This window comes from Eupeodes corollae, chromosome 1, assembly GCF_945859685.1.
Source record: "Eupeodes corollae chromosome 1, idEupCoro1.1, whole genome shotgun sequence".
NCBI classification, from domain to species: Eukaryota; Metazoa; Arthropoda; class Insecta; order Diptera; family Syrphidae; genus Eupeodes; species Eupeodes corollae.
The window spans coordinates 290,590,901-290,618,882 of NC_079147.1; the positions used below are offsets into that span (position 1 = coordinate 290,590,901).

Consider the following 27,982-nt stretch of genomic DNA (forward strand, 5'->3'; position numbering starts at 1 on the left):
AAAATTTATTATTTTTTCAATCAGGGATTAAAAAACCTGTGGTCCTTATAGATTGAGTAACTGGGTTTGCTTTATTTATGTAAGTACGATTTAAGATACTTGATTTCCATTTATTTAACATCGCTGTTGACTATGAACATAAAATAGAGCACTCCCATGGTTCCATCACGTATATTCTATAATACAAAATAGTGCGGAGTCCAAACTTTCTCGCATGATGGAATTTTGAAACGCGAATATTTTAAAATACAATATAAATATAACCCAGCCACACCAAAAATCGTTTATACCCTTGCTATATGTAACGTATACGTAACATATAGATACCGCACTAGTTCGCATAGTCATAAACCCTCCTTAACCTCACTCCCCCACATATCATGGCCATCACAAGTCCAGTTTTTCAGTTTTTAGTGAAAATAAAATTGAAAATAAAAATAAAAGTAGGATGGTCAGGACATGGGTAGCGGGGCCGGCCGGGTGGCGGGTAAATATTTTAAATCACCCGCTGTTTATATGGGCAAACAAAAATAGCATAATATTAACATAACATACATTTCGTATAAACTATATCCTAGCTAGAGAAAGGATATATTATTATAACTACTACCACCACCTATAAAAAGGACGCATACAAAATATAGACAATAAAATGTGAAAATATTTACAATCAACAAAACACAACAACAACAACAATGCACACATCACCATCGCTGAAACAACCAAACAAACAAAATAAAATTTAAACAAAATAAAAGTATATATATTTTTTGATAATAAAAACAGAAACGATAAAAAATAAATAAAAGGATATTATGTTAGGCGAAAGTTAAAATAAGCGGAACCATCATATCATCGCAGTTTTTGTGTTGGTGTTTGTTTTGCAAGGATACATAATCCGAAGCATGAATTTTTGAAATTATTTTTTTTTTCTTTTTTTTTGTTTATTGTTTTTTGCATCCGCATATCACTTTTAGGAGGCTTTGGGATGAAGTTTAAACAATAAAAGAATGGGATGTTTGGACTATATAACTTTTCTCTACTTCTTTTTTTTGAAAGTCTACAAATAAATATGATTGAAGACTATAAAAAGCAAGTGGATTAGAGTTTTTTAGGGCAACCGGACAATAATCGGAGAGCATAAGTTATTGTTTAGCACCAAGTGGTTTTCTGTTTATTCATATACTATAGAATCCTTTAGTTATTTAAAGAATTACAGCCGAATTAAAGGAACCGAAATAGCGAAAGGTTTTGAACTAAATACAAAATGATAATCTTAAAGTACATTTTTTACTAAATGAGGTTTATAAATGACGTTTAGGGATGTATATGTAGATGCAAAAGCAAAATTCGCCATAGTGAGCCGTAAAAAAAGTTTATTTCCTAAAAACGACGAGAAATCGACACATTCAAGCCTTCGGCATCACTTTTACTTACAACAGCGATATTTGCAGTGTAAGAGTGAAAGATGATGATGAATCAATCTAGTTTCTCCAAATTTCTTCACAATTTAGCCAATTGCTTGCGTAGTTGGACGTTTATGTAAAATATAATCTAATCTTAAAGCACGATATTTGGCTGTGCCAGAATCACCAATTTTAGAGAAAGTTTTAACAACTTTAATGAGTGGTGCGATAGTTAAGTGATCCATTTTCGTAAATTTCAGATTTTCAACTGAAAGAAAAATTGTTTTGACATCTTAGTTTGACAGGTGTCAAATTCCAGCCCCATAGTTTTGATACCACAAAATAGATAACCCCTTACTTAGTAGTATAAGGAAAAAATCAAAGACAAACAAGAAGTACAAATGTTTATTACCCGTGCGATGTTTAGTGCGTTGGACTGTCATTCTAGAAGTCTTATGTTCTCGGGCTAGAAAGAAATTATTTACAAAATCCGTTTTATTCTATAAAAGTGCATAGCGAAGAAATTTTCAGAAGAAAATTTAAATTTTCTTTTGAAAACATATCCACTTTTGAAAAAATGTTTCTATGGAAGTTAAAGAAGGAAACACTTTACTTGATAGTTTAAAATAGTCGTTCTTAAGGGGATACCGACATAATACCCAAGTTCAAAATTTCCAAAAACAAAATCCACACACTTTAAGAAATCCACAAATTCGTTACCCCCAAGCGTAAAATCCCCAAAAACAAATCAATCGCCATCAATAACTGTTGGTTTTCATCATTTGTGTGGCTTTAATAATGTGTGGTGCATTTTCTTAAAAATAATTTTGTGCTTAGTTTTTTTTTTCAATTTTTAAGCAGAAGTCCGAACCCTGGTCATAGTTCTAGTCATGTAAAGTCTTTAAGTACGGATTCACCATATTTCGAGTATATATAAGACATTATTAGATATACTCGAAATATGGAGGATTTTATAGATTTTTAATTTGGGGATTTTGGTTTTATGTGATTTTAGATTTGGAAATTTTGTATTGTAGATTTTGCTTTGGAGATTTTTTTTGGAGAAAGAGTACCCGACCCGCTCTTAAGTGTATTTGAAAGCGAACAATTTGCTTTAAAAATCGCTGTTTTGAAAATCTATGAACAACGTTACCAAAGAAGGAATTTGTTTTAATCTTCACTATTACTACTTAATTTTATTGATAAGAAATTTGTATTTTATAACTCTGACTCTAATTACCCTAAATAATGGTAAATAAGTTAAAACTCAAAGTTTATAGCCAATACAACATTTTCAAACTTATAAAATATAAAAGTTTAAAAATGAAAAAAGTTTATCCTGCAAAGTAAAAGTGCAAAGAGTTTCACAAAATTTGAAAAGTGAAAAGATTTTTGGGCTTAATTCCCAACTCAATGAAGTGTACAAAAAAGATGTTTCAGACTTTGGCTATTACATTGCAGCTTATTTCCAACTTTAGAAAATCCAAATTTGATGGAACTTTCCTTTATCAAAAATTGTCTTTTGTTGCTAAGGCTTTATGATATCGATGTTAATTCTTAGTTTTACTACTCTTTTGAAGGTTGAATATGATATAGATGGATTGAAAAATGCCGGCAAGATCAGAAATTTTTAAAATTGAAATAAATTAACTCGTTAATCCAAAAATTCAAAATTCATGCTTTTTGGTAAATTCGATAAAATACAATTTTATTTACTTTTTCGCAAAGCGTTTCGGTTTTCTTATTAGTTTTCGACAACTTTTCAAAACAAAGTATTATTTGCAAATACAAATTTTTATTTTCATACTACTTAAAACTTTTCCAAAATTCGAAACATAATTATCAAAGTTTATTGTTTGGTGAAACAGAAAAAAAATACTTTGCAAAATAACAAAACTATTTCATTTTCAGAAAAGAATTTGCACTTTGCACGTTGAAAATTTTAGTGTTGCAAAGAGGAAATCTTTTCAATTCAAAAATTTCTTTTTGCAAATTCGCTTTTTGTGAAACTTTATTTGCAAAGTAAAACTGCAAAATTGCAAAGTGAAAAGTGTTTGGTGAAATAGGGCCTTCAATCAAATTTATTTACGAGATAAATTTGACAAACAAAGGTTCAAGAAACTGATTATTGGTATTAAGTCCTCCTACTAAACGCTTTAAGTAACTCATTTCGTTGTTAGAGTGCACATTAGCCCCGTTGTAGGAGTCTTTACAGGACACTGCATAATAGGTAGGTGGGATTTTGGTACACGATTTTTGCAGAAGCCGTATGAATAAAATAGAAGAGTAAACAGGTTATCACTTTCAATCCTAGTGATCGAATAAATTCCTACATCCATTGTCTCAAACGCTTTATAGCTAGATCTAACTGGTTCAATGAATAAGTAGATCTTAAGATCATGTGGTATCACAACGATACAGCTACTGTTCTAAGTGTGTTGGATTTTTGGTCAATAGCAACCTTAAACTTAACCTAGCTTCTTACTAACTGTATAGTTTTTTGATCTCAAATCCAACTAAAATGAGAAGATTTTATTTTTATAGAAGAATGTAGGCAAGTCCTAGTTAACCACCTGATTATCAAAGTGGTTTATACAAATTTTAATTTGTCAAATCCAAAATAAAGTTTCTTGGAAAAGATGTTTTAAAAGCAAAAGAACATAGGTTAGGTAAGGTTAAAGGGGCTGTCCATGATGGAATCGGACATACTTAGGCCAGTTTAATGGCCTGTTGTAATGCCACATAAATCTTGAGGCTTTGTTTTAAGCTCCATCAAAACAGTTTCCTAGGTATGTCTTGCTTTTTTGAGCTAGAGCAGGGGATGTACAGAGGAGGTGAAGAACTTTTCCGCCTCTTCCTCGTTCATACAGCTTCCCGAAAAACCATTTGTGAATACGCCTAGGCGAGTGGCGTGCTTTCCCATTAGACAGTGTCCGGTTATGACACCTGTTATCGAGTTTATATGCGTTCTGCTTAGAGAAAGAAAGCACCTTGATCGCTTTACATCTAGTGTTGGCTAGATGTATTTTGTGAACTGACACGTGGTGATGTTGTTCCTCCTGGTATTTCCCTTCTTCATAACGTCTTGCATTAGCAACAGTTGTAGGATAGGCTGCACTGTACCGTTACTGGCGAGTTCATCTGCCTTACAGTTACCTGGAATGTCTCTATGGCCCGGCACCCAGCAAAGGTGAATATAGAGTTAAATGTGTTATAGAGTTTGTAGAGACACGTTTTCTTTAAGCCCGGAGAAGACTTCTTTTGTCACCAAACTTCCGCCTGGAACATGCTTTAATGATTGGAAAGGCGGAATGAGAGACTTACACCTCCATCAACCCCTTCTTTTGTTTTTGAACCATCTGTAAAAAAAATGGATTGACTCGTCTTCCAGGAATGCCACATCCTCCCAAAAAGATCAGAAAGGTATAAAAATCTTGAAGTTTCTGTCAAATTCCAGTTGGGGAATGGTGTAGCCTATGTGTTTTGGAATTGATTCTAAATACCTATAAAAATTACGGAGTGGCCAATGTTGTTGTTACTGCGATGATGCTTTGAGGCGAATAGCAAAGCTTGCAGCTATTTGTTTGCCAAATATATCAAGAGGTGTTAGGTAGAGTTAAGGTGTCCAGTGCAGCAGATGAAGAAGAACATAACGAGATGAAGTAAAATGATAAGATGATGAAAACAAACTCAAGCTATTAAACACACAATTTTTGAACTTCTTCTTTATTTAAAAAACAAAATTATGATTTCCAACCAAATAGCATTAAGTAGACCTGCTTGAAAATTCTCAAAACACAGTTAGGCAGCATATATTTGTATTCAGAAAGCGATTGAGCAATATCGGCAAACATAAAAGTAGATTCAATTTACTTACAAATAAGAAACAATAAGACAATTTTTGTTGGAAACCAAAATTTTGTGACCTTGAAAAATTCTTCTATGCTTACAAAATTTAGTATATTCAAAACATTGAAGTTTAAAATGTCAACAAATTTAAATCGTTTAGCAACTTTTTTATTGTTTGAATTTTTTCCAAATTTTAGATTTTCACATATTCGAAGGTACACAAAATTGGAAAACTCAAAAACAACAACATTTTAACTATTCGAACAATTTTAACTATTCGTATTCTTATTTGTATGAATGAATTCTGTAAATATTTTGTAAGTGTACAAAAAATTTTTGAAAAACCCAATTTCGTAGAAACAAATTTTTGTCATACGAAATATGGAATTTTTGACAAAAAAACAAAAACACGTAACTTAATTTCGAAAGAGACAATTCCAATCCACTCTTCGTGGGATTCTTTTAAGTGCCTCATTTTGTAAAGCTTCAGCACAAGTTAAACCAAAACATCATATTTTTTAGCATAAGCTATATGATTTACTTACTTAAGGTGCCGCTACAGTCCGGGGCAGACCTAGGTCAAGTTATATGATTTACAATGATTTAATAAATTATAGGAAAAGTAAAAGTTATTGGGAAATATTGAAAATTTAGTCCGATAAAATAAAACTGTTAAAATATGTTTTCCTTCAAAAGTCTAAAGTAATCGTACAGTGTCATCCATAATTTTTCAATTCTAAAAATATTGAACAATATTATTTCAGTTGAAAAAATTGGAAATTCCAAAGCTCTTAGTGTTCATCAAAATATTTGCCTCAAGCTCAACAATATTAAATTTCTTTTAGACCTATTTTTGTTAGATATTGACTAAGATAGTATTTTCAGGATTTGAAAAGAATGTATTAAAAAATTCTCGTAAATCACAATAAAGGAAATAAAACAGCAAATCCAATCCATGACAATAAGTTAGTATGACTTAAATCTTGAGATTTTTTGGTTTTCAAATCTAAGAACTTGTCAACAAGAATCGTTGCTCATCGCTACCTTATCTAAGCCTACGCGAAATCTTTTATTTTTTTTAAGCCCATCTATTTTGTAACAATTTGAATTATTCAAACAACAACAACAAACGAAAAAAACCATTTTATAACATTTTTATTCAAAACGACATATTTTTAGGCTTTTGAATTATTAGTAAAAAAAAGAAAAGACGCTTCCAAAAAATTGCTTTTATTCTTTTTGTGAGATGATTTTGTGGGATAAACTTTTACCTACCTGTTTTATTCATACGTGTACTTATATATCCTTAGGAGTTAAGAACAATTTTTTATCTCCACCCAAACCTTCATAAGCCTCTATTTTCAAAAATAAAAATAATAATAAATATATGCATGTATGTGAATGTATACGAGACTTTGTGCATAAGGATATAAACCTAACCTAATGTGTATGAACATTGAACATCTCATTCCCTTTTTTTGGAATATATTTATATCTGGATTCTGGAACTTTTTTTTATTCTATTATATTCGTGGCAATATTTTTTATTTCGCCCTCAAAATCAATTTGAAGGGATTTGTTGGAGCTTTGGGAAGGTTGAAGAAAAAGCCAGTCTAAAGGTAGGAAGGCATCAGGGAGAGAAAAAAATGTCTAACATACATCAAGCCTTTGTACTTCTCTCGTTCTGAGATATTTTTTTTTCACCACAAAGAGACTTTAAATGTGATTTGAAGATTCTTTAAGGAGACATAAAAATGTCAACCTTAATTCGTTTCGGAGGAGATTTTCAGTTATCTTCCTTTTTTTTTTAATTTTGTATTTTATTTCGTTTACTGTTATAAAAGTAGAATTCTTTTCTTTTCTTTTAATTTATTTTTTGTATTTCAAAACTTCTTGTTGAGTTTAAATTTTCTTTGACGTGCAACAAATTTTTGGCAAATATCCTCTCATTTTGTTAAATACCACAAAGTTGATGGTAGAAACACACCTTCGAGGGTAATTTGTGGCAAGGTTTTATAGAGTTCATCATTTATTTGCGTATAATATGAAGCTTGCACTTAGCCATACAACATCCTTTAAGGATAATCATCGTACATATACATCAAATACTCACTGTTCAAAACATGAAGAGGGCAGGAGAAGTTCATGTTGGGGTGATGATGCGGGATGCGAGATGAGAGATGCGAACGATGCGCCAAGTCCTTAATCTCAAAACTCTGAAGGGTTTTTGCTGCCATCACACAATATGACGATGCTGATCCTGATGCTACCGCTGCTGTTGCTACAGATGCTGATGCTGATGACAAGGACGAAGACGACGGCGATGAGGTATATAACCACAAAATTGCTCCTTCGAGAGGTAAAAGATGTTGTGAAGCACGTAGTGCACATTTAATATTTGGCAATTAGCTGGTTGTGCACCTTGAGTTTAAGCTATAAAATTAATGTGGTTGCGGTTGGTTTTGGGGATTTGTATGTGGCTCACCTAAGGTGTGTTTGTGTACTTACTTGCCTGCGTATATGTGCTTGTTTGAGCCAAAAACTTTATATTTTAACCATAATAAACGAAAGCAAAGGTTTACTATACACCACACCGCCACGCTGCGCCATGAGGGGAGGGGGTGGAGGGAACAATAGTGGCGATACCAGGTATAAACGCGGAAAATGTTATTACTCTTTTAGTTATTATTATGTATGTGGGTATGAGGTACATGCAACATGGTGGGGTAATTAGGGCGAGTGAAACATTTTAATTGGATTAAGGACTTCTAACTTATTCAAGCGAAATCAAATGAGAGTAGTGGTTAGTGTATAATTATGCTTTATATGCGGCAAAAGGGCTCAGAAGAGAAATAATATTATTTGTAAAAGTCATAACCGTGGATGTAATTCGATATACAGATACGGTATACATAAAAGCTTAGGTTAGGTTAGGTTAGTATATAGATACTGTATACACTTTGATGCTTTTTGGTATAAGAGGATTAAGATCTTTTGACGTGGCAGAAATCAGAAAAACTCAACTCAAAATAATTTACAAAATTTTTAAAATATCAAAAACATATAATTTCTGACAGACAACTAAGTTTTGGGCAAACAAGTCTTATAACTAATAACCACCTGCTTAGAGGTTACAACGAAAACAAAATTTAACCAAGCTCCTTCTATTCTGTATCCCATTATCAAAGTCCAAAGCAATCTAAAAATCTTTAAAAAAAATGCTTTTTATTGATGGTCCAAAATAATATGGTCGATAAAAACCTTTCTTTTGACGTTTTTGAAATTAAATGTAAAACAAATTATTCCTGATTTTCTATTACGCAAAACTTAAAAAAGCTCTTATTTTAATACTGCCTGTTTTAAGTTGTCCGGGTTCATAATTCAGACAGTTTTCAAATATGATTGACATACAATTCTTAAAATACCAGTTCTAGGAAATGTTATCGCTTAAATAGAGGAAAAGAATTCGCCAGAAAACTGTTCATCTGCCATTTTGTAATAAATCACTTAGAACAAAAATATTGCGAGGGTCTTATAGACATTACACCTGCGTTAACTACAGGGTGTGCCATCCCTGGATAAATACTTGCGCTATTTGTCCGCCAATCTTGACAGATGAACACATTTCTGAAACATCATTTAATGCCATTTTAGATATAAGTCAATATACACTTAAGGAACGCTTGAAAATTGTAGTTTTGTGCACTAGAAATGATCGTTCATCTGTGAAAAATGTTCGTGCTTATTGACACTTTAATACGGGACAAAGCTCATTTCACCCTCTCCTTCAGATAGACAGGAAAATAAAATATTTGCTTCGAAATAAATCCACAAGGCATCTTTAACACTCTCTAAAAAGTCACCTTAATTCGGACAGTGGAAAACAATTTTAAGAGTAGTGTAGCTACTGAGATGTTCTGCACAGAAAAAAATCGGACTTTATTTCTTGAAAGTAATACTGTTGAATTTTGGCGAATTTCCTCAATCTAGAAATTCAAAAGGTATTAAAAAATTTTGTTTTAAACAAACCCGCAATTAAGTTGCTAAAATTAAGTTCTTGCAGATCAAATGTAGTACCCGCAACATGATGGTTGGTGCGTTGGACTGTCATGCAAGGGGTCTTGGGTTGGTTCCTGAATGTGCAACATCACTTTTTTTACGGGTACTGCATCTTAGAGGAATTGACAAATCCTCCAAGATTAATTCTTGTCATGAAAATTTCTTTTTCATATTAGCCGTTCGGATTCGGCATATAAACTGTAGGTCCTTTTCATCTCTGACAACATTACTCGCACACAGGAATGTTTGAGAGTTGTAAGTCACTAGGCCCTGTTTCTTCGTGGACTGTTGCACCACCGAATTTATTTATTAATTTTAGATTAAATTCTCAGGACAATTTATCTCAAAATATTTGAATTTGGATTGACTTCTTTGGTTCTACGCCACAATTGTTTTGGTGGCATAATTTAAAAAGTGAAGTAAACTGGAAGCCAGTAAAGTAAAAATAATGGTCCAACCAACAAATTTTTATAAAAGGACCTTTGGAATTCTGAATTAACGGGATTTTGGAATCTGGATGTTTGAGATTATAGGGGTTCTAGATTTTTTAATGATAGGTTTTCTGGATTCGATTCAAAATTTCAGAATCGCTTCCGTGCCCCACAAAATATTCCAAACAAATCTTGTTTATTTGTACTGCTATTATAAATCCAGATGGCGCAACCTGTCTAACAAACCATTTAAATAAGACTTTTCGGTTCAGTTATTTCATAAAGGCTCTGAAAAGACCTTAGATCATAATATTTCTAACAAACCAAGAGCAAAATAAATACATACAAAATTAAGCATGCAAACTGTTAGCATATTTATTTTTCTTTCTTCCTTAATAAAAAATTTAATAACATCGACCAAAAACCACCACCTTCAAAAAACCAAGCCTTATAAATACCAAAGCAGCTAAAACGTTCTTCTTCTCGTTTATAAAAAAAAAAAAAAAAATTAAAATAATACATAATTACTGAATGTACTTCCTTCCCCTTCCCCTTCAGGCAAAATAATAAATACATATTCATATATTTCTTTATTTTTTAAAGTGAATCAGAGAGACCCAACCACGCATAAATAAAAGTCAATTTAAAGATAATTTAAAAATTTAAATACAAAACATTTTATGCCGAAATATTTCCAAAAAAAAGAAAAAAAATTAAAATTCAATCCAAAAAAAAAGCCATTTGAATGGACATACAGAAGGTAAGGGGGGAATAGAGGGGTTTGAGAACCTGAAACAATCTGATGAATGTGATTTAAAAAAAATTGAAAAATATAAAAATTATCCTACCACTTGAATTAATTGCAATAAAATTGAAATGGGAAAACAATACGAAAATGAAATGAATCAGATCTCCATTTTGTGTGTACAGTCAGTTCCCCTCCCTCAAAAAAAAAAACGTCCTGTGGCTATCGTCTCTTGTCACCATAAATGATGTATAAGTACACGGGGACCACCACTGTCATTCTCATCATCTCACCGCCCTAAAGTCCCCACCCCCCCCCCCCCCCCTCACAATTTCCTCATGATGATGATGATGAGTAAAATATGCAAAATAAGAAGAGAAAGAGATTAAGGGAGACAAAGTATAGGTATACGTGTATACATTTCTCTTATGGCAAAAAGGATTCCATATAAAAAAAAATAATAAATTCCATTAGTAGGTCCTGGGCGCACTCATTAAAAATGCTTTAAAATTCACTTTACCACGAGCACGAGGACATAACGTATATAACAACGTTGCTGGTGCAGGGATGCATGCATATCTTTTCCTGCATTATTAGTCCTGCGAGAAGGTCCTTTTTCTATATTTTGTTGTTGTTCTTCCTCTGGCGAGTGCTGTTTTACTTTCTGTTGTCACATTTTCTTTTTTTTTTTCTGTAGTACATGAGGGTGAAATATTAAATAAAATTTCCATAAAATTGGTAATTTTTAACCAGTTGTACCATAATAATAATAATAATACAGAGGAAGGATATGACATCCTGAACACTGAACCAGAGTGCAAAAGAGCACCCTCAAAGTGGGAAGAGGTACCCCCAAAAAAAAGAAGGAAAACAAAAACCAAGATCGAGACCGAGTCCGAGTCCGAAAGACAGAAAAAAGTATTGCAAGGTTCTCATGCATTTTAATTGAAATACAATTTGTATATTATTCTTTTTTCTTTGTCATAATTTATCAGGATAATTTTAAGAAAGCAAAAAGGAAATGATATGAGAGCTGAGAGCGAATGCAGATGATATCCCTGTATAGTCCTGATATGTATGCAAACCATAAGCCAAGGGGCTTAAGGCAATTTGTAAAGTAAATACAAAAAGAAAAAAACCTTTAAGGAAAAACTTAATATTAATGTTTCCTGATACAAAATGTGGACAAAAATCTGAAAGACAATATTTATTTTAAAAATATTGAAATATTTACTCGAAGGTAAAATTAACCCAATTTTAAGACATACATTAAATATCCACTAGAGACAAAATGTTCTCAGTTTTTATTTCAATTAACCACGTTCTTAATTTAAACTCAAATTAAATCTCAATAAAAATTAGTAACTTAAGTTTAGTAAAACTTTTAATTTTACAGTGAAATACAAGGTCCCATTTTTAAATTTTACTGAAGTAAAAATCCCTCGGGGTTGGACTCGACATGAACTAGCCATCTAAGCCGTTTGACTTTAATTCTGCTAACTAGGTCAGTGTCACTGTACAGCCCGTACAAGTGTCGTTATATCTTCAATCAACTGCCTTCTAAGTCCAATGAAGCAGCGATATGCAAGAATTAGCTGGTGTCGTTGTCTGTGTTCATAGCGGTGCCTAGGTTGACAAAGTCCTTAACTACCTCGAAGTTATAGCTGTCCATGGTGAAGTTTTGTCCAAGACGTCGTTGTTCAATGTTCCTTTTTGATGACAGCATATACTTGGTCTTGCCCTCATTGACCACTAAACCCATCTTCTTCGCTTTCGTCGCAATACTCAAAAACGCTCCACTGATATCACGCTTTGATCTTCCAATTATGTCAATATCATCTGCGTATCCGAGTAATTGGATGGATCTTTGGAAGATTGTGCCTCTAGTGTTGACGTTTGAGTTTTTCACAATTCTTTCTTTGAAGAAGTCGCATGACAGTGCATCGCCTTGTCTAAAACCTTTTTTGACATCAAATGCATCGGTGAGATCTTTTTTGACCTTGATAGAGCAGCGTGCATTCTCCATCGTCATTCTGCACTAACGAATAAGTTTGACAGGGATGCCAAAACTAGACATTGCTCGGTAGACCTCTTCCCTATGGATGCTGTCATACGCCGCTTTAAAATCGATAAAGAGATGGTGGATATCGATTTGAAGTTCCTGGTTTTTTTCCAAGATCTGCCGTAGTGTGAATATTTGGTCGATAGTGGACTTTCCTGGTCTGAAGCCACACTGATAAGGACCAATCAGGTTGTTGACGAAAGGCTTCAGACGTTCACATTATACGGCAGGAAGGATCTTATATGCAATGTTAAGGGGAGAATGATGCCTCTGTAGTTGGCGCAATTTAGAGGATCTCCTTTCTTATGTATCGGGCATGCTATGCTGAGATTCCACTCATCGGGCATGCTTTCTTCCGACCATATTTTGCAGATGAGTTGGTACATGCTCCCTACCAAGCCATCGCCTGCTGCTTTGAATAGTTCGGCAGCGATGCCGTCGGCTCCAGCAGCTTTTTTTGACTTAAGTTTAGATAAAGCAATCTTCAATTTGTCGAGGTCGGGTAGGCGGAATTGTTGATCTGCGTCACCTAGTTTAAGTGGTTCTATCTCCCTTAAAGCTTTATTCGGTTCATCATCGCGGTTATTTAATTTGGAGAAGTGGTCTTTCCATATTCTCATCATCGACTGCGGTTCTATTACGATGTTTCCCTGATCGTCTTTACAGGCTTCGGTTCACGGCTGGTTTACGAACCTCATTCCTGTTGTGACATCCCTCTATCTCCTCGTTAGCGCGCTTCTCGTGCGCTCTTTTTTTCCATTTCCTCTTCTAGAGCTCGTGAGCAGCTCTGGTCCTTTTGTACAGCGCTGTTTTGTATGCCTGTTGTTTCGCTGCGTGCGCTTGTAGGGATTCGTCGTTAAACCAGGGGTTTCGCTGTGGTGGCCGTATAAAACCTAGCACTTCAGAGGCGGCATCTCTGATGGCTGCAAGGCAATGTTGCCACTGGTTTTCAATGCTTAATGCAGGGAGCATAGCACTCCTTAAGAGGTTATTAGAGACCCGATCGGAAAAGGACAGTAAGCCAAAAACCGGACGGCATAAACCGGATCAATGGCTAATTACACATTATACGGTTTTAACCGTACGGTAAAACACGATTTATGCAGGGTTCCTGTGCTTAGTATCGTTTCTTAAAGTGGCCACTAAGCTTATCGCGCGCCGTACGGCTGCCATATACTGTAGTGGCAGTAGATGGTTGCTACACGGCGCGGATCTGGCATTTTGCCGTAACCGTATAATATGAAAGCGTAAATGCTCTTCTTCGCGCCTCTAACAAAATGTCGCCGTCTGGTTTTTTGCCGTACCGTGTAGTGTGAAACGAGCCTCGCAGTACTTCCTTGTTTTGGCTTGATTTTCATGTGCCCTTGTTGATATTGAAATGTGTGAACTGCGTACTAGCTACCAGAACGTCTCGCCCCGCAGCGAAATCGGTCAGCCTGAACCCGTTGTTGGAGGTTGTGTCGTGCAGGGTGTATCTCCCGACTGTGCCACCAAACATGTTTTTTCTACCTAAGACAATTTTAATGTCGCCAGGGAACTACTCATATGTCTTGTCCAAGAGCTCGAAGAATATGTTTTTGGTTTCGTGACATTTACCATGACCAAATTTGGGGCTGCCTCACAAAAATCGTTAGCTTCAAAAAATCCATTAGTAAGTTCCGGAATTGATTGAGGAGCATTGGCAAAAAGCTTATTTTTCATGTAGCTCTAAAAACAAAAGCCTTCTGTTTTTAAATCACAATATCTCGGTGAAAAATTTTACCCAGCTACATTAATTGCAGTGAATACAATCTTTTAAACTCATTCATTGAATTCAATTGACATTTAATCTTTACTTAAGGCATATAGTAACTACATATACCAAGTATGATATTCGTCGAAGCGAGTCCTATTGGGTAGATTAAGTTTAAACTTGAAAATCATGGTTTAAAGCAGATTCGTGTTAGATGTTTTTTCAGAATTAGAAGTAACCATCAATTTCACTTTCAAAACATGAATTTCAATTTATTCATTGTCAATCATTTTTAATCATTCAATTGATTTAATTCTTTTGAGAATCCTAACATTCTTTTGAATGCACTCATTTGCTTTCTTTAAAATCCTCTTACAATATCAATTCGTGATAGAATCATCTGGATTTATTTTTCGAAACTTAACATATGCTTAAAATTTTGTCTTCTTACAACTTTAACTTAAGTCTTCTCGAAGTCACTTGAAGGACTTTTCAATTTAAAGAACATTTCGACTTTAAAAAAATCCCATAACTAATCAAAATTCTTTTTATACTTCTACTACACAGAAAAATAGGTAACAAGTTCTGTGTGACGAAGAAGCAAAAACAAACCTCCATTCCCTTGAGTATTATACTCAAAACATTGATTAGACATGATTGTGTTGTTCACATAAGCGGAATTTATTTAAGTCTTCTGAGGCTTACTTCCTCCTTTGCCAAAACACATACCCATATATAAAAAAGTACCAAAAATATTTACATTCAAAAGATAATAAAAAAAAAAGAAAAAAACATACCTACCTATTATACTAAACAAAATTTACTGACAGAAAGGACATTCAAATAAAAATGCCTCTTACAGTCACATGCACATCAGGCACACATAAAAAAGAAAAGTCCCTGAACGCTTAGCTGTCACTTCAAATAACATTCACCTCACTGATCGAATATTATGCGACAGCAAAACAGAAATGATATCAAAAATTGTATTCTTATTCTTATACTTATTTTGTTTGTGTATTCCCAAGGATATACCAAAGCTAACATATACGTAAGTAGAGACGATTCAATCGATGTCCTTAAATAAAATTGAAGGAAGATACGAGGCTGGTTAACTAAGCCTCCCCCATAGCATCAGGTTTTGGGAATAAGGACACGAAATTTCATCAGTGTTCCACTTGGTTCTTTTTTCTGTTTGTTTGTTTTGTTTTTTTTTTTTTTTGACAACTACAGAATATAACTTCTTGTTGTCCTGGAGATGGTATTTTAATTTTCTTATACATTTCACATGAAATAACTTCGAGGACTTGTTTTGTGTCCTGAAAGTTATAACACAAACTAGTACCTAAAAAATATTGTGAGCCGAAAGTCTCCACGATTTATGCGAACATTAATATTGGTGAATTTGGCTAAAAGGACATCATTCCTTCGTTTTGGGTATATTTTATATGGTCTATAGGTATGTATGTGTCCTTTCGGCTCGGATGTTTTCTGTAGTCTGTTTTTTTTTTTATAAATACAATCAAAACATACCCACTGGTCGTGTATCCTAGAAACTCAAAAATAAGGAACAGAAAAACGAGATCGAGAAGATATAATGCAAATCATTCGACATGGAGAATTTTGTTTAGTATCTAAGTAAGGATATGCACGGCGGCGTTATGGAGTATATTATCGTCCTTATACTCCCCACCTTTTTTTCCTTCGGAAAACTTCCACTTAACCATATATAGACATACCTCAGTGTGTGTTGTTGGTATTTATGTTCCTCTGGCAGAAAGATATACGTGAATTGTTTGTTTGGCTTTTGTTTTGTTTGTCATCCCTAAAATAATTGGAATAAACTCACAGGATATCATTCATTATAAAATAGGACCAAAAGCCAAGCCAAAAAGAGAGAAAACCAAGAGGAATCAACCAACAAAACAACAACAAAAACACAAACAACACACATAACACATATTGCTATGGTAACTTTTGTGCTCTTGACAACTGTCCATAATGTTCTTCACCCACTCCCTTCCTTGCTCTGTATACTCTCCTTTGCTCACATATCCTTTGAAACAAGGAACAAAGCATCAGAGTTAAGATAGATGTATACATATACTTGGTGTTCAGGACTCTACAAAATTTATATGGATACGGACCCGGTATAGGTTTATGGGGATACGGGGGGACAACAATATAGTAGTAGAACTGGGAACAAATCGAAAAGTGTAATAAACATCAATTAGGGACTTTCATAACATGGCCTGACTTCAGGGTTTCAAAAGATGTAGATTTACCTCCCATCATCGTCTAAAAGAAGAGTAAAATGGAGAAAGAGTGAGTTATGTCGAATAAGAGGTCAGGATATAAAATTTGTATATTTGCAAACTACTTTTTGAATTATATTGAAGAGTTACTGCCAGAAGAATCAATATACCTACATCTAGTCTCTAGACCTCAGCAGATATGTACATTTATTTTGGGTCCTTGGTTTTATTTTTGTAGGAAAACGAGTTAAAATAGGAATATTGAGTTTTTTTCTACACAATATGTCAAAACCAGATCATTCACAGGAAATTTCACTTTTGAATGCATCAATAAACAAGAATATGATCCTTTAAAAATTGTATCCTAGAAACTTGTGAAGGTATACATTTTTAAGAACAATAAATGGGTATAACTGAGTTTGTGCCCAAAAATATGTTTTGAAAATTTTACGGAAATTTCATAGTTTTGAGGTGAGATACGAGTAGTGTTTGATTCAAATGCCTTCCTTTGTAGCTTAAAGGAAACTTATTTAAACCTTTGTTAATTCATCTCTATGGTTAGGTCCTCATAGTAAAAGCAAACAAACATACGGTAAAACCCTTCATCAAGGCTCACTTAAAAATGGACTTTGGTGACAAATACGTTACTCGACTTTTTCTTCTACTTTAAATTCTTAATTAATGCTTGAATCAAGACTTAATAATAATAAGAGTATTCTATTTCGTAGGATCAAAGGATTTCATCATGAAACTGAGGTTTTTAAAAGACTACAATTCCTCCAAAGACAGTTAAAGTTGTGGTTTAGTCAATTTCAATTATTGACTGATCTCATTTAGTGACATTTAATTTATTGGATTAGAATTTACTGACCGACTCAGGCTGTAATTTTTCTGAATCTCCTACGTCAAACTTATTTTATTGACACAAGCTCTCTACTTTCGTGATTGGTCTATTCATGTCATGTCTCATTTTAATGTTTTTTTCGACTGTGATTTAGTGACACTTGCAATTTCTATGTGTAGGTTTTTAATGCTACAAGTTCCTTAAGATTTAACAACAAAAAAAATTCAGGTTTAAGGAACCAAAAAAATGACTGGAATCCAGTAACTTGAGATAACTTGTCAATTCCTCGCAAGAGGCAGTACACGTGAAAAAAACTTTAGATGGCATAGGCAGGGACCGAACCCAAGACCTCTCGCATGACTCGCATGACAGTCCAACGCACTAACCATCATGCCACGCTAACTACTTGGGCCTCATAAAAATTTCAAAAAATGGTAATTCACATTATTTCAGCGGCCTATTGTTAGGAAACTCGTCTTCTAACACTGTAATCGTTTGGTTGCTTTTTTTGACGTACCGTCATCTGTGTAACTAATTTTAATAATTTAAGTTGTAGAACGTAAATTGTAAAACAAGACAGTTTCAAAAGTGATAGCTTTCTAAATTGGGGCCTCTTTATAATGAAACCTCTTACTAAAAACCCTTTATTATAATCTGTTATTAGCTTCCCATAGGAAGTTATTGTAATAGGTCCAATTTGTCAAATTGAAAATTTTGACATTTCTGGACGTTTCAAGGTCCCTAGAGTCGAAATAAAAGATTTTTAGAAAGATGTCTGTGCGTGCGTGTGTACGTACGTTTGCGACGTTTTTTTCTTCGTCCATAGCTCAAGAACCAGAAGAGATATCGGTTTCAAATAAATTTTGTTATACAGATAATAAGGCAAAAAAATGCAGAAAGGGCCCTCAAAAAAATTGCGTTGGAGGTTTTTTTACCATAGCAGTTTAAAAAAATGCTGAAGATTTTGGTTAACCCTTAATATCTTACGAACCAAAAACGCTAGAGACTTGAATTAAATTTTATAAAATATATTTTAACGTGATACCAAACAAGTATAATTTTTGAAAGAAATCTAATTATCGTTTTTTTTTATAAATCAAAAACACTGAAAAAAGTGTGACGTCCAAAAGTTTAGTGTGCAACGAAAAATAAAGTTTTTAACACCTCGTAAAGTTTTTAGAAAAATCGATATGACGGTTTTTTTTATAAAAAATTAAAATCTAAAAAAAACATTACTCAAAGTTGGTAAAAATTGATTTTCGACTCAAATATCATTTCAAAAAATGGAGATAATGGCTTCCAATTAATTTTAATTTAAGAAATATTGTTTTTAACATTCCGAAAAATTTTGAGAAAAATCGAACAAACAATTCTTTGACAAAAAATAAAAACCTAAACAAAAAAATTAATAAAAGTTTGTAAAAATTGAACTTTGACTCAAATATCTTTTCAAAACTTTGAGATTTTGGCTTAAAAGTACGTTTTTCTTTTAAAAGATGTTGTTGTCAACATCTAATAAAATTTTGAGAAAAATTGAACAGACAGTTTAAAAAAAAATAAAAAGAAAATTTAACAAAAGTTGGTAAAAATTGATTTTCGACTCAAATATCTTTTCAATGTTTGTAGATATTGGCTTTAAGCTATTTTTATCTTTCAAAAAATATTGTTGTTAACATTCAGTAAAATTTTGAGAAAAATCGAATTGACAGTTTTCCTACAAAAAATAAAAACTTAAAAGAAAATTTAACAAAAGTTGGTGAAAATTGATTTTCGATTTAAATATCTTTTCAAACATTTGAGATATTGGATGGAAACTGCTTTTTTTTTTAAATATTGTTGTCAACACTCAGTAAAATTTTGATTAAAATCTAATTAACAGTTTTTCTTACAAAAAATAAAAACCTTACGAAAAAAACAATACTAAAACTTGGTAGAAATGTACTTTCGACTTGAATAGCTTAACAAAAATTGTTTCGACGAGACTTCGATTTTTAAAAAATTATAAAAACAAAATAATAATAAAAATATGAATTTTAAAAATACCAGTATTTGAATTATACAACTGGTATAACATTTGAATTTGGCGCCCTTCCGGCCATATTTAAGTTAAGAAAAGAAGAAGAAGAAAATGAAAGAAATAAAATCATTCCATACGAACAATTTAACCCGCACGGTCTTTTCTTTTTTTTCGGTCTTTTTTTCTCGTCGTTTTTAAACGAATTTTTAAAGTAAATTTAGATTCGAAATAAGAATCAATTTGTAAAAAATATTACAAATTTTTCATGGCGCCCGAGCAGGGACAAATTAAATAACTATTAAATTTTAATTTGTTAAAACATAAAGTGTTTTTGTGCATTTGCATATACATATATACATATATATGAATATATAGACACATATATAATAAAAATAAAGTCGCGAGTGTACTTTAAATACAAGTAACTAAACTAACTATTAATCCGTGGAATCATTTGCCGTGCGCGAGTTGTAAATTTTAAGGCTTTAAGCTAAAAAGCCATAAATAAAAACAAATAAAAAACCACCACCAATTCAAGCCAGCAGCCAGCAGCAGCCGTCAACAGCAACATCAAATACCAAGACCAACCCTGACAAGCACCCAATGAGTTCGCCAAGGGAAGTTGAAATTCTTGAGGAAGAGGTATTTAACAAAAACTGAAAGTGTTTTAATTTTGCTATTCTGCAACATTTGTCAATTTGTGTTGTAATTAAATTATAATACCACAACTTTCAGTTTTTGTCACTTTGACATTATACATTTACATATTATTTATTTTATTGGTGAACAAACAAAAACAAGTTTCGTGGTTTAAATTTCTTTTTATTTTCTTAATTGAAAAGTAATTTAATTTGATTAATCGCTTAGTATTGGAATTCAAAGTCAAAAGTTTATTCCAAATAGAATCCTTTGATCTGCCGTCGCGTAGCCGCCGTCACCGTCGTACACACTTTAGAATTATTCAAGCACTCGTATGTGTATTTATTTGTGTTGAAACTTTAAACCAATATTCGCGAGTGATATTTGATTGATTTGTTCCGATTGTTTCTCAAATTATTGAAATTAGAATCAATTAATATCTAATATTGAAAAACAAAAAAAACTCCGAAACTCGTGCAAATAGCAAATTTAGTTTGTTTACATTTGATTTGACAGTTCAGCTGTTCTGACGTTTCGTCTTTATTGAACGAAAGTTTCGTTGAGTTCTCTTTCTCTCACGATTGAATGTGTTCAGTGACACAAATAAATTTTACATAATAATTTGCGAAGTGTGTATTCAGCAACATTTTAATAAAAAATTAATTTCTTTCGTTTTCGTTTAAAATATTTTCGAGTTGTGAAAAATATTTTACTTTAAACCATAGACAAACCATATAAAGACCGGAAACAAATCTGTCATTCTGGTTTGCCTACAAGCTGAAACGTCTACTTACACGCACCCTTAGGTCTAACATCAATTCACCGCTGCTAACATCAATTCACCACCCTCTAAAGTCAATTCACCACGAAAATAAGGAATAGTGCTGAGAAATTCTTTAGGGGTGGCACCTAGTGGCTACGGCGACATTAGCTATTGCATTTTTTGGGAAGAGTACGATAGCTCAGGCGAGATCGAGAGGATCGTGCTTAGTGTTTATTATTATATTTTGGTTCATATTTTCTAATTAATAATGGAATAGATGTGTTAATTTGCATAGTTTTTGAAAAAAATTGTTTTAAGCTCAAAATTTGGCCAAAAAAGGTAAAAAAAAGTTTTGAAGTGTAATTTTTAATACTTAAATTGTCTATTATTGTTTTTAGAATTCATTGTTCATATTTGTTTTTGATCAAAAACTGAAAACCAGAGGATTTTATGTCTTCTTGTTCTTGAGAAAATTACCAAAAAAATATATTTCAATTGAATTATTGTTTCCTTCCTTGAGTATTTACATACGTAGTCTTATTTTGATAGGAATAATCGAATATTTATTAAAGTATACCCAAGATAAATAATTTTTTTTAAATAGAGCTTATTTAAATGCTAAAAAAACTTTTGTAAGAAGAAGTGGCAAGAAATTGTTAATTTTTTATATATTTAAATACTATATTTAAAAGTGTGTACTACGTATAATACACTTTTCAATTCATTTGTTGTATTATGTAAAGAAAACCTGAAATATATTAGCGAAAATGTAAAACATTATTTTTTTTTAATTTTGAATCTAATATAGAGTTCTGATTGAGGTAAAATTAAACGTTCCAAAAATTATATTTTTGAATGTTATAATAATTCTTTTTTTATCGAATTTAAAAACGATGACTATTTCATAAAAGAATTTTGATAATTACAAAACAGTGACCAAGTTTTAAAAATTTCAATATAAGTTTAGTTTTTCAAATAAAAATAAATAATAAAAGTGTGACATCACCTCAACATCACACATAACTTAAATGTTTATTTCTTCGAGGTGAGTTTGAAAACGTCAACAAAAATTCCAATGTTTGCATTTTTAAACTTTTTCAATAGGAAAATACGAACATTGGAACTCACTCGGAGGTGCTTTTTTAAGTTGTTTTGTTTTTTACTAAAAAGTATGAATTTTTAAACATTTTCGATAGGAAAATGCAAACATTGGAACTCATTCGGTAGTGTCCTTGGTACAATAATGTACCTACAGGAATGGTTTATACCTTCCTGGAATCCTTGAAGTGTGAGTAGGAACTTTGCGTTCATGCTTTTTAGTAAAAAACAAAACAACTTAAAAAAGCACCTCCGAGTGAGTTCCAATGTTCGCATTTTCCTATCGAAAATGTTTAAAAATGCAAACATTGGAACTCATTCGGTCGTGTCCTTGGTACAATAATGTACCTACAGGAATGGTTTATACCTTCCTGGAATCCTTGAAGTGTGAGTAAGAACAATGCATTCACACTTTTTTGTAAAAATCTAAAAAACTTTTAAGAACATGACCAAGTGAGTTCCAAAGTTCGTATTTTGCGGCATTTTAGTAAACAAAACAATTCGTCGTAGAAGTCAAATTCTCACCACAGCTATTTTAATAAAAAAAAAACATCTGTCAAAACAAGTAAATACACCGCATCGAATTGTTGTTGCATTTCAAATTTCAAAATGGACGTCATGACAAATTACAAATACAACAATGTAAACAAATGGGTGTTGGAGGGTAAAACGTACGAAAGATTCCGGTCTTTATATGGTTTGTCTATGCTTTAAACAATTAACACATAGTTGCTTCGAATTTATTCTCGTTTTCGTGGAATTTTGTATGAAAATAAGCTAATTTTTCAGCAATTTTCTTTTTTTTTCAAATTCTATAGTTAATTGAATAATAGTGGATAAACTAATTTCAAAAATATTTTTCCCAAAAATTTTCGTTTAAAAAATAAAAATAAAATAAAATGGCGGGTTCAAGGAAAGAAAAACGGCAATCATCACCAAATCAAGATGCTGAGTTAGAAACGTTAAGGCATCAACGAAATACAATTAAAAATAATATAATGCGAATTAAAAAGGGTATTGAAGAAAAAACAATGTCTTCAAATCCGATTGAGTTGGAATGTCGATTGGATCTTTTAAAATCTTATATTGACCAATTAATGGCTTGTCAGTCCAACATTGAATCAGCTGATCGAAGCGATGATTCCCGCGGTGAATTGGAAGACATTTGTGTTAGTGCCAAAGCACTTCTGCTTTCATTGGTGAATAAAAGAAATAATTCTACTGCTATTGCTGATTTTACTTTTAGCAATCCTCACCATTCACGACTTCCGAAAATGTCTTTGCCAAAGTTCAGCGGAAAATATTCCGAATATAAAAATTTTATAAGCTTATTCGAAAATTTAGTCGACAATGATCCTATGCTCCCAGATATTGAAAAATTTAATCATTTGATCTCGTGCTTATCTGGTGAAGCATTAGGAACTGTGAAAGCTTTCCAAATCACTGAACAAAATTATCCGAAAGCGTTGGCAAGTCTTAAGAAAGTTTATGACAACAATTGCCTTATATTTTTCGATAATGTATCAACACTTTTCGAATTAAAAGAAATTTCAAAGCCATCTGCTTCTGCATTGCGCAGTATGATAGATACAGTATCTGCAATTTATGATTCGCTTCTTTCACTTGGTGATGAAAAGAACATTACAAATGCGATCATAATTCATCTAGTAATGTCAAAAGTTGACTCAATTACGAGATCAAAATGGGAAGAGCAATTGGATTTCAGTACGCTTCCTTTATGGAGTGACTGTGAAACTGCTCTTAATAAACGATATCAGCATCTTTCCGCTGAAGAAGCATCTTCTTCAAAACAAAAGGTATCGGAAAGGCAATTGAAAACAAAACACGATTCAAGTCATAGCAAAAATCAAAAAGCATCATTCGCTTGTGTTAATCCACAGCCACAAAAATCCAACTCCAACTGCTTGTTTTGCAAATCGAATGATCATTTTATAACTTCATGCCAAAGCTTCGCTTCGATTCCAGTGATGCAAAGATTTGAGTTTGCGAAAAGTGTTCCTGTTTGCATCAATTGCCTTCGAAAGGGACACACAGTTTCAAAATGCAAACTCAGTCGATGCTCAGTTTGCAATCGCTCGCACCACACCTTGCTGCATCAGTACCAAACAACTTTCAATAGTTCACCGGCACAAGGATCAACAAGCTTTCAAGCGATGCATGCTTCTGTTTCGGCTGATCAAGTTCTTCTTGCCACTGCAATTGTGCAAATAAAAAGCAGTTCTGGCGAATTTATTCCAGCTAGAGCCTTACTTGATTCTGGCTCCCAAGTGAATTTTATAACCGAAGAACTTTCCCAAAGGTTAAGGCTTCGAAAAGAAGAAAGGTCACTTAATTTAATTGGCATTGGAAAAGCGAACACTACCGTACATAAAAAGGTGCATGCTGTAGTAAAATCAAGGCTGAATGATCATTCGTTTTCAGCTGATTATTGGGTTATGAGTTCCATATCGTCATACCAACCGGATCATGCTATAAACATTACGAAGTGGAACATTCCTTCGAATATTCAGCTAGCTGATCCACATTTTCATAAGCCCCAAAAAATTGACTTGCTAATCGGAGCAGAACCATTTTTCGAACTGTTGTCTGTTGGTCAAATAAAACAAGGACCTCAATATCCAACCATTCAAAAAACTCTTCTTGGTTGGATAGTATCAGGAAAATGTCCTAAAGATACAAATTCAAATACCAAACAATGCAATTTGGTATGCCAGTCTGAAACATTACTAGACTTAGAAAAATTAGTACAAAAATTCTGGCTTCTTGAAGAAATTCCTGGAGAAACAAAAAAGTTTCTAACGCCAGAACAACAATTATGTGAAAAACACTTTGTTGAAAATACTCAACTTTTGCCGACAGGTCGTTTTGAGGTAAAACTACCATTCAAATCACCCCCAAACTCGCTTGGACTATCATTCGAAAATGCCAAACGAAGGTTTCTCGCTCTAGAGCGAAAGTTATTTAAGGATAGCGAGCTAAGAACCATGTATATGGATTTCATGAATGAATATGTTTCGTTGGGACATATGTCTCCAACTAACAATGAAATTCCAAAAAGCCCGCACTATTTCATTCCACATCAGTGTGTTTTGCGTCCTCAAAGCACGAGCACAAAACTGCGAGTTGTGTTCGACGCTTCGAGCCGAACATCATCTCAGCTATCACTGAATGACATCTTGATGGTTGGGGCAACCATTCAAGAGGAGCTGTTCTCGACGTTGCTCCGTTTTCGTTTACATAGATATGCTATTACAGCGGACATTACGAAAATGTATCGGCAAGTTCTCGTTGCTGAAGAGCACTCGATTTACCAGCTCATAGTGTGGAGGCAGCATCCGTCCCAACCATTGCAACATTACCGTTTAAATACTGTAACGTATGGCACTTCTCCAGCGCCATTTTTAGCGATACGGTGTTTGAAAATGTTGGGCGATGCTAATGAACAATCATTCCCCACAGGGTCGAATGTGTTAAGAAGAGATTTTTACGTCGATGATCTCTTGACTGGTGCCAATGACTTTGAAACTTTAAAAACAATAAAAAACGAAACACAAGAAGTCCTTAGAAAAGGCGGGTTTCAATTGGCGAAATGGTTTTCGAACCATCCAGAGTTTTACAATATAGAGAGTACTGAAAAATCAATAAATTTCAATGATTCAGACTCTACAAAAACTCTAGGAATTTGTTGGCATCCAAAAGAAGATATGTTTAGCTTCAATTTGGATGATAATTTCCATGATCTACGAGCTACCAAAAGAAATATACTTTCAGTTTCCGCTCGTCTTTTTGATCCTCTTGGTTTGTTATGCCCCATAGTAACCAAAGCAAAAATCTTACTTCAAGAGCTTTGGATTGCAAAAATTGATTGGGATGAGTCGATTCCGTTGCGCCTTGATACAAGTTGGCAAAATTTTAAAACCAATTTATCTCAACTTGGCGAGATAAAAATTCCGAGGTTTGTCGAAACTCATTCGAACGCAGAAATACAAGTTCATGGGTTTGCCGATGCATCCATGAGAGCTTACGGTTGTTGTATTTACATCCGAAGCCAGAGCACGGCCGGTATCAAGTCGACGCTACTAACAGCAAAGTCTAAGGTGGCCCCTTTGAAAACCAAATCGCTTCCGCGATTAGAACTTTGCGCAGCGCATACTCTTGCAAAGTTATGGACAAGAGTAGAGGCAATGTTGAATCTTGACGTTAAACAAGTGGTATTTTGGACCGATTCCGAAATTACCCTGCATTGGATAAAAACACATCCAACTGCACTTGCAACCTTCGTTGCAAACCGAGTGTCCGACATCCAAGAGTGGACTCCAAAAGTATTATGGAAACATGTACCAACAAAACAAAATCCAGCAGACATTGTTTCAAGAGGCTGTAATGTAGATGAACTTAACTCATCGATCTGGTTCAAAGGTCCACAGTTCTTATTGCAAGAACCGTCATCGTGGCCGGTGAATTTGCATTTTGAGTTGTCTCCAGAAGATGAAGCCCTTGAAAAGCGTAAAACAAACATGGCTCTTATAGCGGTAGAAAAACCTCGGTCAAAACTATTGCAGTACATTGAAGAAGAATCTTCATATATTGACCTAACGATTACAGTTGCATATTTAATGCGTTTTTTAAAAGGATTCAAAAATAAAGCAGAAATGTTAGAAGAATCGCCAACGGCAAAAGAACTTAATTTAGCTTTTCTAAAAATAGTAGAAATTATTCAAAATTATGAATTTCCAGATGAGATTCAGAAACTTAAAAAGAAAGTTGTATTACAAGATAGTTTACAAAAACTCAATCCCTTTATTCACGAATTTCAAGACGAAAATACTTCATTTTCGCTGATTCGCGTAGGAGGTCGCCTATTAAATGCACCAATAGAATATGATTCCAAGTTTCCTCTTTTGTTATCTAAAAATTCACCATTTGTAAAAACGTACTTAACGTACTTACATCGGAAAAATTACCATGCTGGACCTCAAGCTATGGTAGCATTGCTTCGCGAAAAGATTTGGCTAGTAAATGCCAAAGAAGCATGCCAAAAGATTGTGCGTAAATGTATAAATTGTTTCAAATATAAGCCGAAATTGCTCACACAAATAATGGGTAATCTCCCACAGGATCGTTTGCGAGCGCAACGACCGTTTTTAGTATGTGGCGTAGATTTTTGTGGACCGGTGTATACCACTTTAAAAATTCGTGGTCGGCCACCCAATAAGACGTATATTTGTGTTTTTGTTTGTTTCGCCTCTAAAGCAGTCCATTTCGAACTTGCTTCTAATTTGTCTTCACAATGTTTTATTCTCGCCCTTAAAAGGTTTATCTCTCGCCGAGGAGTTCCGAAGACGATACACTGCGACAACGGCACAAACTTCGTGGGAGCTCAACGAATTCTGAGGGAAGTCCGAGAAGAGTTCGAAAGCGGACAGGAAGCAGTGAACAGGTACGCGGCAGAGGAGGGCTTCAGCTTCGCCTTGATACCGCCCAGGGCACCGCATTTCGGAGGCCTATGGGAAGCAGCGGTGAAGTCGGCAAAAATGCAGTTGCAACGTACCGTGGGCAACGCTCTGCTCACAACAGAAGAGCTGCAAACCGTGCTCGTCGAGGTCGAGGCGATTCTCAATTCGAGACCAATCGCTCCGCTAAGCAGCGATCCCAACGACGGCGAGGCACTTACTCCAGCACACCTGTTGATAGGCAGCACTTTACGGTCGCTCCCACCAGAAAGAGTACCGGAACAGCAAACGGGTTGCTTGAAAAGCTGGCAAACTCTATGCTGGCTCAAGCAGCAGTTCTGGCGGAAGTGGTCCAAGGAGTATCTGCTTGGCCTTCAAGCTCGCTCCAAATGGATACGCGACCAGCCCAATCTAGTCGTGGGCAAATTGGTGCTAATCCACGAAGACAACGCTCCTCCACAGCAATGGCTAATGGGACGAGTAGTGGCGGTCGTAGAAGGGGAGGACGGAAAGGTCAGGGTCGCCGACGTCAAAACGGCAACTGGGCTGCTCAGACGACCAATCGTCAAACTGGCCGTCGTGCCGAATGAAGACGATGATTGAAGCCT

At 34.0% G+C, this 27,982-nt stretch overlaps 2 protein-coding genes across 2 annotated transcripts in view; both read left to right on the plus strand.

Annotated features, from left to right (window-relative positions):
- LOC129939973 (CUGBP Elav-like family member 4) overlaps positions 1 to 27,982 on the plus strand; it is a 341,004-nt gene that overhangs the window by 159,422 nt on the left and 153,600 nt on the right. The window lies entirely within an intron of this gene.
- On the plus strand, positions 22,800 to 27,964 carry LOC129951309 (uncharacterized). The gene is made up of 2 exons (XM_056063406.1): positions 22,800 to 27,155; positions 27,236 to 27,964. Exons 1-2 carry the CDS (start codon positions 22,800 to 22,802, stop codon positions 27,962 to 27,964), a joined length of 5,085 nt encoding a protein of 1,694 aa, XP_055919381.1.